The sequence below is a fragment of the Clinocottus analis genome, unplaced genomic scaffold (genome assembly GCF_023055335.1).
Source record: "Clinocottus analis isolate CAN_PGR_092001 unplaced genomic scaffold, fCliAna1.0.p SCAF_1, whole genome shotgun sequence".
NCBI lineage: Eukaryota > Metazoa > Chordata > Actinopteri > Perciformes > Cottidae > Clinocottus > Clinocottus analis.
In genome coordinates, this window is record NW_027175820.1 from 21,378,817 (window position 1) to 21,391,470 (window position 12,654).

Below are 12,654 nucleotides of genomic sequence, written 5' to 3' on the forward strand. Positions count from 1 at the left end.
AAACAATGTTTGCTGTAATTGTTCAGCACCTTATGACAAACCGGTTTATACTTTCCATGGGAAGTTGTTCTTCTTTAAGTAATTATTAGTGCATTAAGCGTCACTTGTAGGCTTTAGATTAGTTTACAAATGATCTGAAAAAACATTGAGCTTTCCTTCTCAATCTTAGGTATGTCAAGCTTCACCACGTCTCTCACTATCGTCCCCAACACATATTTAATAATGCACAATAGCTGCATAACCTACTATACTGCTTCCCTGTCGAGCTGATTATTAAGACGTTATTTTTAGTATGTATTTTTACATTGGTGAAGCTAATTATATTGCAATCAAACAGGTAAGCGTGAGGCTAAATAGGCTTTTCAGTTTGGGGGAAATCAGAGAAGAACAACATTTATCCCCAACTAACAGAGTGACTTTAATTGTTGAATTAATAGTAAAGAGAAGAACAAAGAATATGACCTCTGACCTTTCCCCCATTTGTTATAGTGATAATAAATGGGAGATAATAATCATCTCCATGTAGCCCGAGTCTGCTCCCGTAACCAAAACATACATGTTCTGATCACAAAGGAAGCCTTTTGTATAAGTGTTCAGATTATTTACCTTTGAAGAAATGTCTTTGAAATTCTTGAAGGGGGAACTATGCATCTGATCTTTTAGACGTGTTTATTGAATGGCTCTTAAAAGGAACAAATCATTTAATATCCCCAAATTGTGACTTCTTATTATAACTGCGACACTTAAAAAAAAAAGGAAAATCTGGATATGGCTCACAAATCATCAGGGAGCTTGTATCAAGCTAATGTTCTACACAACTACCTTGTCGTTAGTGAAACACACAGTTGATGCAGTCCTGCAGGACGTGGGTCCCTTCTCACCTTCTGCAACAAACACAACAGCCTTGCTTGTCGAACGTACATTTGTTTGCTATTCTCAGACCAGCTATCAGAGGAAAATGTGAAGAAATTAATTATTGGAAAGCCTTTAAGTGTAAATGTCATATTAATTAAGCAATGCTTGGCCTCAGGACAAACACGCAGAAAAGAATATGTCTCCCAGATAATCAGCCCGCAGTGATGAGACTGTTCAGAGGAGAAGATAAGGAGGCCTTTTAAAAGCTCTCGTTTTGATATGTGGTCAAGCTACCTCGTACAAGAAGAATAAGTGCTCAATTATGCTTGAATAAGTTAGTCTCCCACTATCCAATTTCAACCCCTGGAGCAGCACGCAATTTTGTCCTAGTAATTATTTCTGAACAAATTCGTTTTCCATAGTTGCCTTTAATGTGTCTGAATCAGGCAAAACTGGATATAGAGGCAGTTTAGGAGTCTCTTGGTATTTGCAGAGTGTGGAAACCTGTATTTAATTGAGTGAATCAATAAGTGCTCTAATGCACTGTCAAAAGATCCAGAGAAATGAGCAATTTATTTACCAAACATTCTCAGACATTTAGCTGAGCCGAGTTTTCAGGGCTTTTATAATTTAGTCTATATGGTGGAGGTATAAATGTAGGTTTTCAGAAATTAAAACTGATTGTTCTAATGAATTCAGCCCCCCGGGGGGTTTCACGCAGGAAAAACTAAATGTTTTTTTGTAGATTTGCTGCAGTGTCAGTGACATTTTAAGACAGTATCTCACATCTTCAGTGTCGAAGATCTTCCCGTTGAAAAGTTCCTGTTTGAGCTCATATTCTTTTCCTGTCATATGTTTTGATTTTAAGTGGCCACAGAACGTGCATTTCATAAGTCAAATACATATAAGATGTGTATTTCTACATCTTGTTTCCTGTGATCTCCAAGCCCAACACTAGTAGTTATCTGGGGTTATTTTTGTCTGCACCTTTTTAAAGATGTCCTCTCAAATCACTTTTTTTTTTCCCTCTCTCCTGGCAACCGTCTTGCCATCATTACGCAGGTAACTTACCGTGTCCTGGCCAGTTTATTGTCAGTGCTGTACCTGAGAAATCGACACATTGAGCACGCTCATTACAAAGCTTGCTGTTTGTAACAGTTATCCCAGCACATCTCGATAACCTGGAGGGTATGAATAAAGTACTACTCTGAAAATTAGCATTAGTGGATCTTTTACCCCCATTCTCCACAAATGAGAAGAAGGCCATTAACATTTGTGTGTTTTCATTATGTAAATGGTGTTAACGCATACTCACAAATTGCCAACAGGAAAGCAATAATTTTCCCCTAGTGATCATAATGTGTCCAAGTGCAACGTCTTGATTATGACACGCTAATTACATATTGCCTCGTCCCCTCTTCTCTGTCTTGTCCTACAGATTCAGAAAAATCAAGGATCTTTAATGGTAAGTTTTATTGCTTTACAATAGGAATAAAGAAAATGGAGGTTTCCCCACTCTATAGTCTGTTACTCTTGGTTGAATCTCTCATTTGGAAGAAAACCCCCACTAAAATTGCATTTTTTTGTTGTTGCAGTGAAATATTAGATTGTGGATAAACTGCTAGTATTACATTAGGTGCCATTATGGAATAATAAAAACATGCAGGAGCTGAAGGATTGCTTTGCCTGAGCTCGCTGCATTTGATTAATCTAAGTAGATACTTCTTTTTTTTATCACACTATTGATTTTCCCTATTGCCAAGAAATCCCATGTAGGCTGACATGTTTTTTTCATCTCCCTGTGTCTCTCCTCTTCCAGCCTCTCCAGTTACTGCAATGCATCGTTGATGAGGTGAGTCGCCGTCTTATGTGCTTTTGCATCTAAAGTCAGTCCTAATGGCCCGGAAAGCTTATATTTTGTTTCCTAATGAAGCAAACCACTCAGGCGGCTTTGCTCCCCATTCACTCAACCCTTCACCCTATGCAACTGCCTCAGGCAATACACATATGCACACGCACATTACTGTAGAGGTTGGACCTGTCATGAGTGACACACACACATATACAGCAACAAAGCAGTGTACTAGAGCCAATACCGAAGCATTTGTTTAAACAGGACTATTCACTAAAGGGAATACGCAAAAATAACTAAGATCAACAGACAAAACCGCGACCAATACAGAAGGTCGAAATTCTTAAGCTGTGTTTTGAAACAAAATATCACTTTTCTTTTTCTTTCTTAAAATATAATCTGCCGTTTATCTTTTATTCAATGTCTTCCACTTTACAACGATTTCACAATGTGCTTGTAATTCATTGTAACATAAAAAAGAAACAGCAAAACAAAGAAACAGACAAAAGTATATGATGAAATGAGTTTTAGGGGATGTCGGCCGTCTTTATGACCCTCTCTATGACGACTTTACCTCGATTACATCTGATTCTGAAACGCTCTCATGTCCCCTCTCACAAAAAAACAAACATAAATACACACAGTTTTTGATGTCTTGATGCATGGACAAGTTCTTTTATTATGTCAGTGTACATGAATGTGTGAACTCCCACTGCCTTTTCCTCAAAAGCAGCAATCGCAACCTTTCCATCCTCTCTCTCGCTCTCCTTTTGTTTGAGTTCTTTGCTGACGTGCACTAATAGAAGAAATGCCACAACAGCTCCGCAGCCTAAACCAGCCTCCCAAACCTCCTCACCAGCTATATCGCACATTCAACATACAATGTCACTTGCCCTTAACTGCCTATGGCTTTAGCCGTAATTAATAATTAAATGCTTTTGGTTGTAATGGATTGACCTCGGCTGAACTGTTCATTAGTCAGCTAGACAGAGGCATCACTCAAAACTATTTTTCCTGTGCCTTGTCCTGTTCCTCCCCTTGAGGCGAGAGAACATTTATGTTGTCCCCGGCGAGCCAGCACTACCTTACTGTCCTGGGTAATGCAGCGCTTTGCAGGAAGGGAAGAGAGCATAAGCACTCTTTAGAAAGATGAAGTCGCTCCGATGGACTTTAAAGGTTGAAGACGGCACTAGAGTTAGTGTGTATGCACAGCTAAATGTGCAGTAGACGACCCAGAGAAGTTCAGAACTTCTTTAAAGGTAGACGCAGAAACCTTGTTTTTCATGCACTGGTCAATTTTTAGTTTTTAGACCGTATTACTTCCATAACAGGTCTTCCTTTTAGACTCATGAAAAGAAATCCTCCAAAATACACTGATGTGTTTCTTTTAATTCCGTTTGCCTATTTGTGTCTGTCGAAGTACATCCCGATCTCTGCTCCCTGTTGACGAATGCCCAGCCTGCTGTCACAAACCCAGGTGTTACATTTGACAGTGACCTTTGATTTGAACAAAGTTGATCAGGCTTTTACAATCATGTTTTTACCAACTGTGTAGCATCTAAAAGAAACACCTGATCTCAAGGTCATTCATGCTTTTTTCCCCATCTTGGTTATATTATTGTTATTTTTTGTATTCAGCTTTTAGCCAAAGAACTCTCTCGCACCTTCAGCTGGGACGAAACAAAAACAGTTTAATATCTTTATAGTACAACGTGTAAAATTTAAAGGCATTGTAAACTGTCCCTGATAACATGGCGTATTTAATTTAAAGCGAAGATATTTTTAATTGAGCGACACACACCTAACTTTAACATCGTGGCAGATGTGATAAGTTATACCTGAGTCATTAACATTTAGTAAGTATTGCCTATTAGTACATATTGTGGATGTGATCCAAATACCTTTTTCTTTGGCTGTGATGCTTTGATATTGTGTGTGACTTATCCACTGGTGATTTGAAAGTTGCTTTAATGGCTGAATGAGTAATAGGCTTCTGTGAGTGGATCATTAATATGATTGTAGCTAGAGGTATGTGTGTGGAGGAGAAGGGGGGGTGTACCAATCTGCCTCTTTTCTCCTTTCTTTTCCTATCACACACAAACACACAGTGAGGCATGGCTGAGAATAAAGATCACATAACGATTTGAGTCTCCTGAACCTAAAAATACAGATAGATAAGGAGATAATAAGATGTGAATTTCAAATGTAAAGGTCGCAACACAGAGGAACAAAGATTCTAAAATATGTTTTGTGGCAAGTGAGTGACCTTGAAAATCATGACCTCATTACAAAAGAAATTGTCAAAGTGGTTGCAAGTCACAGCTTACCAGATAGATGGACATTTATAAGTTACAAATACACATTTTCTCCCTTAACAAGCAGTATCAAGCCATATTACAAGTTAAAAAGTAATATTGCTTTTTAGAAACCGTGGCCTTATGTGACACCATTCACCAGTTGTATATTTTTCTACAATTCAATTATGATGAGCTTTGCAATGTGGCTACAACATCACGATAGATGACATTTCATATCTCATGATATCACTACGCATGTCTGCAATCGGGACCGGGTTGTGGCAAAGTTGACAGACAGTTTTCGCATGTTGTGACCTCTCCATGATGGTGAAACAGCGGTTCGCTCCCACGTGCACGGACCTGAATGAAAAAGCGTCAACAAACTGACGTAAATATTGCTGGAATGCATTTAAGACAAATTCAAAGAAAAATATAAATGCTCGACATTTCTAGAATGTTTTTATAGATATAATCGCCCTAACACCTAACCTCATGGTTGTTCAATTTCAATGAATTCATCTCGTGCCTCTTTTGAAAGATGTGTTGGTATCAGTGTATGGCAGGGAAGAAAAATGTCTTGAACAAGAAGTTCCCTGTAGTTGTTCCCACCATCTGTCCGCTGTCCACCCTCATTAATGTGCCATTAATGTGTGCTGAATAGCAAGTGGCTCCACTAATAAAGAACTCCCACTTTATTTTCAAGTCTGTAATTACTGATCTAATTTTGCCTAATAATTGCTTCATGGCAATGACATGTATATTTACTTGTACCCTTGTACCCTCGTAGTGTGTGTTCTGTCTCATAGTGGAGCGCACTGACAACCAGAGGAATAATTCGCACAGACAAGCCACTTTCATCAGCCTGCTTGTCTTTTGTGCCATCGCCTGCTGCCACATCAAAGCTTTAGCGTTGTTCCTCTCTGCTGGAGACATGAATACATGCATAAGTGTGTGTTTGTGCCTGCGAAAAAAAGGTGCATGCAAATATGCGGGGGAAAGTGCCGAGAGAGATTTTGTATCGGATACAGAGCTTACACAACACGTAAATGAGTTTGTGTAGGCAACACTTTACGGAATACTGTGGGTCCAGTTGATCCGTGTGTGCGTGTGTGTGTGTGTGTGTGCGTGTGTACACCATAGTACAGTGGCTGCAAATTGTTTGGTACTCTCCCTCTAAACGGAGTGTACACTCAGGCTTGTGGTGTGCATTGCTCAAGGGCATTTGTTTGTGTACGCCTGTGTGTATGTGTGTGTGTGTGCATGCGCTATGATATATTGCTCATCCAAGCGGCGGCAGCACTGTGAAGTGCAGTGAGATTAGAAGGGAACCCATTCCTTTGTTAATTTAAATGGGTTCATGCATCATGCTTTGCGGGAGCCTGCCGATCAGAGCATTAAGGAATAGCGAACACTGCCCAGAGGTGTTTTTAATGGCACAGCGGGGCTTCGGATGTAAAGAGGTTTAATTCCCCGCATTTGAATAAACGCCTGGTTGTGGACCCAGGCCTTATGATTTTTGTGCATATCTGAGTACTTTGTGTATCTTTGTTCATATCATTGGATGTCACTGCGGTGCATATTGTAAATCTTGTAGGACTTAACGCCTACTCTTTTCTGGTCAACTTAGTCTTGATATTGTCTGATATTGTATCCCAGATAACATTGGTCTGGTGCACATGCTCTGTGTCAGGATGCAGGATGCTACATTTCAGCAATTATCAAGTATTGGAAGATTTTTAAAAGAAGAAAATGCTCATCTGGGCTTTTCACACACAATTTCATTTGCTGCTCTCTTCCGAAGTTCAATGGCATTGAGAAGAGGAGGAAGAAGAAGAAAAAAAGAGAATACAGGTGTTAATTTGATACTGCTTCTGCTACGCAGTGGTCCGATTTCTCTCTCCAAGGACATTAAGAGTAAAATAAGTAAATATTAACAACCGGCAAAAAGAAAGAAGCACAGTGAGACTAGGGGAATGGATGGAGTGATGAGGTGAAGGGCAGTAATGGAGGGGCAGTCTGGCCCAGCTGTTCTACATGACACGGTTCAAAGACCCTCCATTGACGACATGTCACAAGCCTGACACACACACACACACACACACACACACACACACACGCTTATTCATATTGTTAATTTGGCAGCAATATTTAGTCGTTCTGAGATGAAAAGTCCAAGTGAGTTTTAGACAAATATGGTCTCTTTTTAGTCTTTCGTTGTTAAAGATGAACATTTTAGTAGTTTGAACAGTTTGGTTTTGGCTTCTGTTGACATAATGGATGGAAAAAAAAAAAAAAAAAAAATATATATATATATATATATATATATATATATATATATATATATATATATATATATATATATATATATATACTGCCTTTTTTTTAAGCAGGAAAGGTTGTGCTGTAAAATACATGAATTGTTCACAGTAAAATAGATAGTTAATCGTATCGTTTGAGAATTTGAGAATTCTTTACGCTTTTCTCCTAGCGACATTTCACACTTACTTTCTCTCTTCACAGCTTTGTAAAATGGATCCAAACAACCGCCATTTTCCTATCGTACCAAACCTTGTCGTTGCGTCACGTTTTCTCCCCCGCGACCTCTCACTTTAGCCAAACTCTGAAAACATACCGTCTGCCAGTGAGTCGCTCCACAACTGTTAGTGCAACAGAGGGAATATAAGGATGCAAAAAAAAAATAGCATGATTGTTTGCAACAACAAAAAAAGGTGTATTAATTATTTTGGTGCGTCTTGCAAATCTCAATGAAGTACTGTTCAGTGGTGGTGGTAGAAACCCAAACCACGACAGCTTTAACACACAGCAGTGTCTTTTACATTTGAACTTTCACCTTTTGAATCGTCGGCTTTGTTGATTGGTTGACCCAACGGGACCAACGTTGTCACCCAGCAGGTGTTGCACATTAACTTCACTGCCAATCACCACTCAATGCCTGAATGCAGAGGAGAGCGAGAGGAGAGCGTAGCCTTGAAGGTCCAACACTCAAGTGTTTGCACAAGAAAGATACTTCACTCTGAACTTCCCTGAATCCAGGCTCTTCAACATGATATACTCTTTGAACAGTATCTTGTGTTAGCATTTGTTTAATTGGTGTTGATCTTATTAAACTCTTGCGTCTTTTTTTTTATTTATACACACTAGAAATTGTTGGAAAATCTTGCTGTAGTTTTTTGGCAGAACCAGTTTGTACCTCTTATGCTGTTACTCTGTGTGTATGTGTTAATTTATTTATAGTTTTCTTTCTCTTGTGGGAAAAATATGGTCAATTTTTTCTTCTTCATCTAACTAATCAAGTGTATTTCGGAGCATTAGTCTTAGATCATAAGTCCTCTGAACCGTTTCCCCAAGAGAACAATAAGAAAAGTTCTCACCCCAACAGTTTATGATCATTTAGATTTGTAAAGCCCTACCAATTCAGCTTTTTATCGAGGTTTAAACTCGATACTGATTTTGATTCAAAGTTAAAAATTAAACTGTTTTATTATACCATTGTTTGTTTATATTGCATAACACAGGTAGGATTGCATTTGAATTGGGTTTAATATTTTCCAACGGAATTAATCTAAACTATGGCTAACCTCAATCTTCGTTCCTATCCCTGTAATTGTTTTAATTTAAGTCACATATAGTTAAGATTTAGGATCCTTTAGTTAGTGCAGAGAGTTGTCCCAGTATATCTGGGATATATTACTTCATCCCAGTATAAAATCATACTTAAATATTTCTGTTCTTCTCCACAGGATCCTCCAGTGCTTCCTGTCGGCCAGTTCAGTGAGAAGTTTGTTCACTTCATCACTCAGTGGTGAGTCATTCCTGTTTAAAATGCTTTGTTTCTGGAAGGACGGACACCGACATTATTTTTATTTAACCCCCTCAGATTTGAAAAGGCATCGCGTCTGTTTGCAATGGCTGTTGACTGCGCAGTGCGTTTGTTTGTGATTGTAGTTCATAATAGCGTAATGTGTGTGGCGCAGTCGGACACCTGAGCCCCACAGAGCCCGACTGAAAAATTACAAAGAGCACATTCGACGTAGGCGCACAAAATGATGTTCGGTGAATCAAAGGTACAATGGTAATACAATGGCATTAAAGTGCGTTAATGCACTGTGGTTATAATGGTTTTAACTATGATACCCAGTGCTGCTGATACTGAATAAAAAGCCAAGGAATGATTGGTTTATCTCATGTAACAGGACAAAGACAGTGTTTACCCTGTGCTTGCCTCCAATTCATTAGCCTCTCGTAACCTTTACAGTTGCACACACATCGACACACACACACACCCAAACCACATGCAAACTGCGCGCGCGTGTGTGTATGTGTGTGTGTGTGTGTTTACCATCTGTTGTTTATCCCCATGCCTGCTTTATTTACTCAAACAGGGCACCTCTCTCTCTCTCAGGACAGACTGAGGTACCTGCCCTGGTGCAGGTCTGGCATTATCTTCTCACAGGCTATTCTTAGCGGGCCGTGGCCCAATCTGTGTGATACACAAACCAGTTACATGGTGAACCGCACACAGGTCCCTGCACTAATTCCCTTTTGTACATACTCATAGAAACACACACACACACACACATCCACTGAATGAATGCGGCAACTGCTTCAATTTTAGTTTTTCTAAATTATCAGAAATATTAATTAAAATATGAATGAAATGATTCTTTTTGAACTACATGTGCTGTGTTGTTAGATGTTACTCTGTGGTCTTTATTGTTTGTCAAGCCCTCTCTTTCAGTTCATTCTGTGCCACGTACGGCTCCTCTTGAATAGTCATTCATAAATGAAAATGATGCTGGTGGAAAAAGAAGAAGAAGAAAAAAGCGTCTTTTACACATTTACAAACACAGTTTGAATAGTGTTTTGATTCACACTGCTTGTATCGTTTTTTCAGTATGCGGCGGCAACCCAAAGAAAGGCCTACCCCTAATAACCTTATGGTAAGTTAAAACAAGACTTTCATTAAATAGTCTCAAGGACCACAACACATAAGCATAGAGACGGTGGTTATATTCATGCATTCCAACAGAAATTCAATTAAACATCATTCTATTATTTGTGTCGCTTTTGAAATATACAATTGTATTGTTTTGCAATGATTGAGGTGTTTTGGGTCAAGGACCCTCAAAGTTGTGATTGCTGTGATGTGGAAACAACAGTAATGAACTTTTTCCTCCCAATGAAAGATGTCAGAGGGAAAAACCTTGAGGTGGGACGGAGACCTACTTCAGCAATAATTAGTTGAATTCACTGCAGTGGTTTCCCCCTGAATTAATCAAGCCTAGCTGTTGTGCAAAAGTTAAATCATTTTAGTTTTTCAAAATTAACTTTGACTTCAAAATGAACATTTGAGCGAGGGGAAATTAATTGTGTCTTTGTGCATGAAAAGGTAAGAAAGCGTGCCCATGTTGACTTCATCGTTTTAACTTCTAACATAATTAATTCACAAATTCTGAAAAGTTTGATGTCACCATCGTGACCTCATGTGTCTCATCTGCAAAATTAGAGCAATGTAGAGGCAAGTGCTGTTTTCTTTTAATCATAAATGTCAATCACTTGTTCAGATTTCCAGTTTATGGCACACCACCTTTTTCTTTACATACATATTTTATAGCCTGCACAACATCCAGGTTACATTAAATAGTCTGTCAGTGTGTAGCTTATAAAGTATGTCCTAACTGAAATAATAACATTTCTAATCTGAATAGGAAATAACTATATATATATATATATATATATATATATATATAGATATAGATATAGATATATATAGAGATATATATATATATATCTATATATATATCTATATATATATATATATATATATATATATATATATAACTATATATATAGATATATAGATATATATCTATATATATAGTTATATATATATAACTATATATAGTTATCTATATATCTATATATATATAGTTATATATAGTTAAAGAATCCATCAATCCGTTTCCTAAGATATTATACGGTAGCAGCACAATTCATTTATATAATTTAATAGAAATGCAAACAAATTAAATAACATTTAAATATCCTAAATGCTGGATGAAGATGAATCAGCTTTTATTTGAAAATTGTATAATCGAGATTAAGAATTTTGTCGTACATGAGCGTGAGAATGCACATAAAGACGACTGAGAGCATTACAACACATTTAAATAACATAATCCCAGCGATAACGAATCAAACTCTGTACAAAAGGTCTTCATAACGTACTGTATGTGACGAAGCCTCAACCAAACATGACCGGCTCCAATGTTCACTCAGACCCAAATAAAACCCTCTGAGCAACAGATGAAGCACGCTCGGGGACAATTCTTACTGGTCTGAATATTAAATCTTTATCACATCAGGACCGAGTGAAAGATGCCACAGTGTAGATAAGGGGAGGGGGTTTAAAACGTATAGAAAGGTATTCATAACATTAAAAACATGAGTCTGTTGTACCATCTCTCACTGGCTTAATATTGTACATACATGTAGGTGTGTTTTTTTTCATGTAAATATTAAAATACCAAAGCCATAGATCATTTACGCTGCGACCCTGGAACATTAGTTTTATAAATAAGGGAGAAGACTTCACGTAGTTCCCGCTCTTTCCGTCAATGAGCGGTTCACAGGCCACGCCTCCATCCCAGCGTCGGAGGGTTTTCGCTCTGTTCTAGCGTTTGCACACAAGGCCACGGCAGTTTGCACAAACTGCCTTTTAAGAGTTGCAACACGCTGCGGTTTCTGTGTTAGGACCAAGGACAGCGACAGTTCGGTCCTCGGAGAGCGGAGGTGCGGAGGGCTGTGTTGTGGGGCTGGAGGGTGTAAATGCAGAGCTGCTAACAGATTGTGTGTTCGTAGTCTCACACCAGAAAAGGAGGAGTAAAGGGAAATGTTGTCTAGACACTCACTGGGAATTCTGGCCTCCAGACAGAAGTGGCTCTCTGGAAGGAGAGACCACGCACTGTCACTTTCAGGGAAGTTAGACTTGTGATCGTGTTGAGCGGCTCGATTTTTTTTTTTTTATTCGACCCCTTTGACTCGTATTGTTAATACTTGTGTGTCCTCGTCTCTCCATATTCTGGAGATGTTGTGTTTTTAGTTTGAGTGACAGCTCAGATCAACATCCTCTGCTCTCTTTGTCTTTTCCCGCTTTGCGTATCTTTTCAAGTGCTTTTGTTTTTAAAGAGAGACAGAAGTGTCTCGTTGTGGTTCCTTGCGTCCTTCATGACTTGCTTTCACAACCAAAAGCTTCATTCCAACACAAAGTAGTGCAAGGGCATGATGGGTCACACCGATATTCTGATATTTATCAGACAATATCAGTCCTCCACTGATGAATTCATCCCAAACTGATCGGTGTGTGCTGGATGGAGCACACACCGCTTCTCCTCCTATTTTGTTTCTTTAAATGCTTTGTTTTTCATCCCCCCTGTCAATGTTTCCTTTTTCTCACTTTCTCCCTCCTCTGCCCCACTTCCTTCAAAATCACTGTGGTCCCTGTGCTCTTTTTCTTTTTTTTAAATGTCTACAGTTCTCTCTCTCTCTTCTACTCACTTTCTCTCCATCCCTCTCGCCTTTCCTTTACCTATATTTCCGTCCTCCTGTAGGCCTTTCATTTTCCTCCTC

The 12,654-nt window shown here is 38.7% G+C and overlaps 1 protein-coding gene across 1 annotated transcript in view; it reads left to right on the top strand.

The window, feature by feature from the left end:
- The window catches only part of map2k5 (mitogen-activated protein kinase kinase 5), a 47,852-nt gene that overhangs the window by 25,822 nt on the left and 9,376 nt on the right, over positions 1-12,654 (top strand). Inside the window, exons 18-21 of the mRNA XM_068571062.1 lie at positions 2,294-2,320; positions 2,675-2,707; positions 8,766-8,827; positions 9,920-9,965. Of these exons, the coding sequence (XP_068427163.1) occupies positions 2,294-2,320; positions 2,675-2,707; positions 8,766-8,827; positions 9,920-9,965 (168 nt within the window). The remainder of the gene's footprint in view (positions 1-2,293; positions 2,321-2,674; positions 2,708-8,765; positions 8,828-9,919; positions 9,966-12,654) is intronic.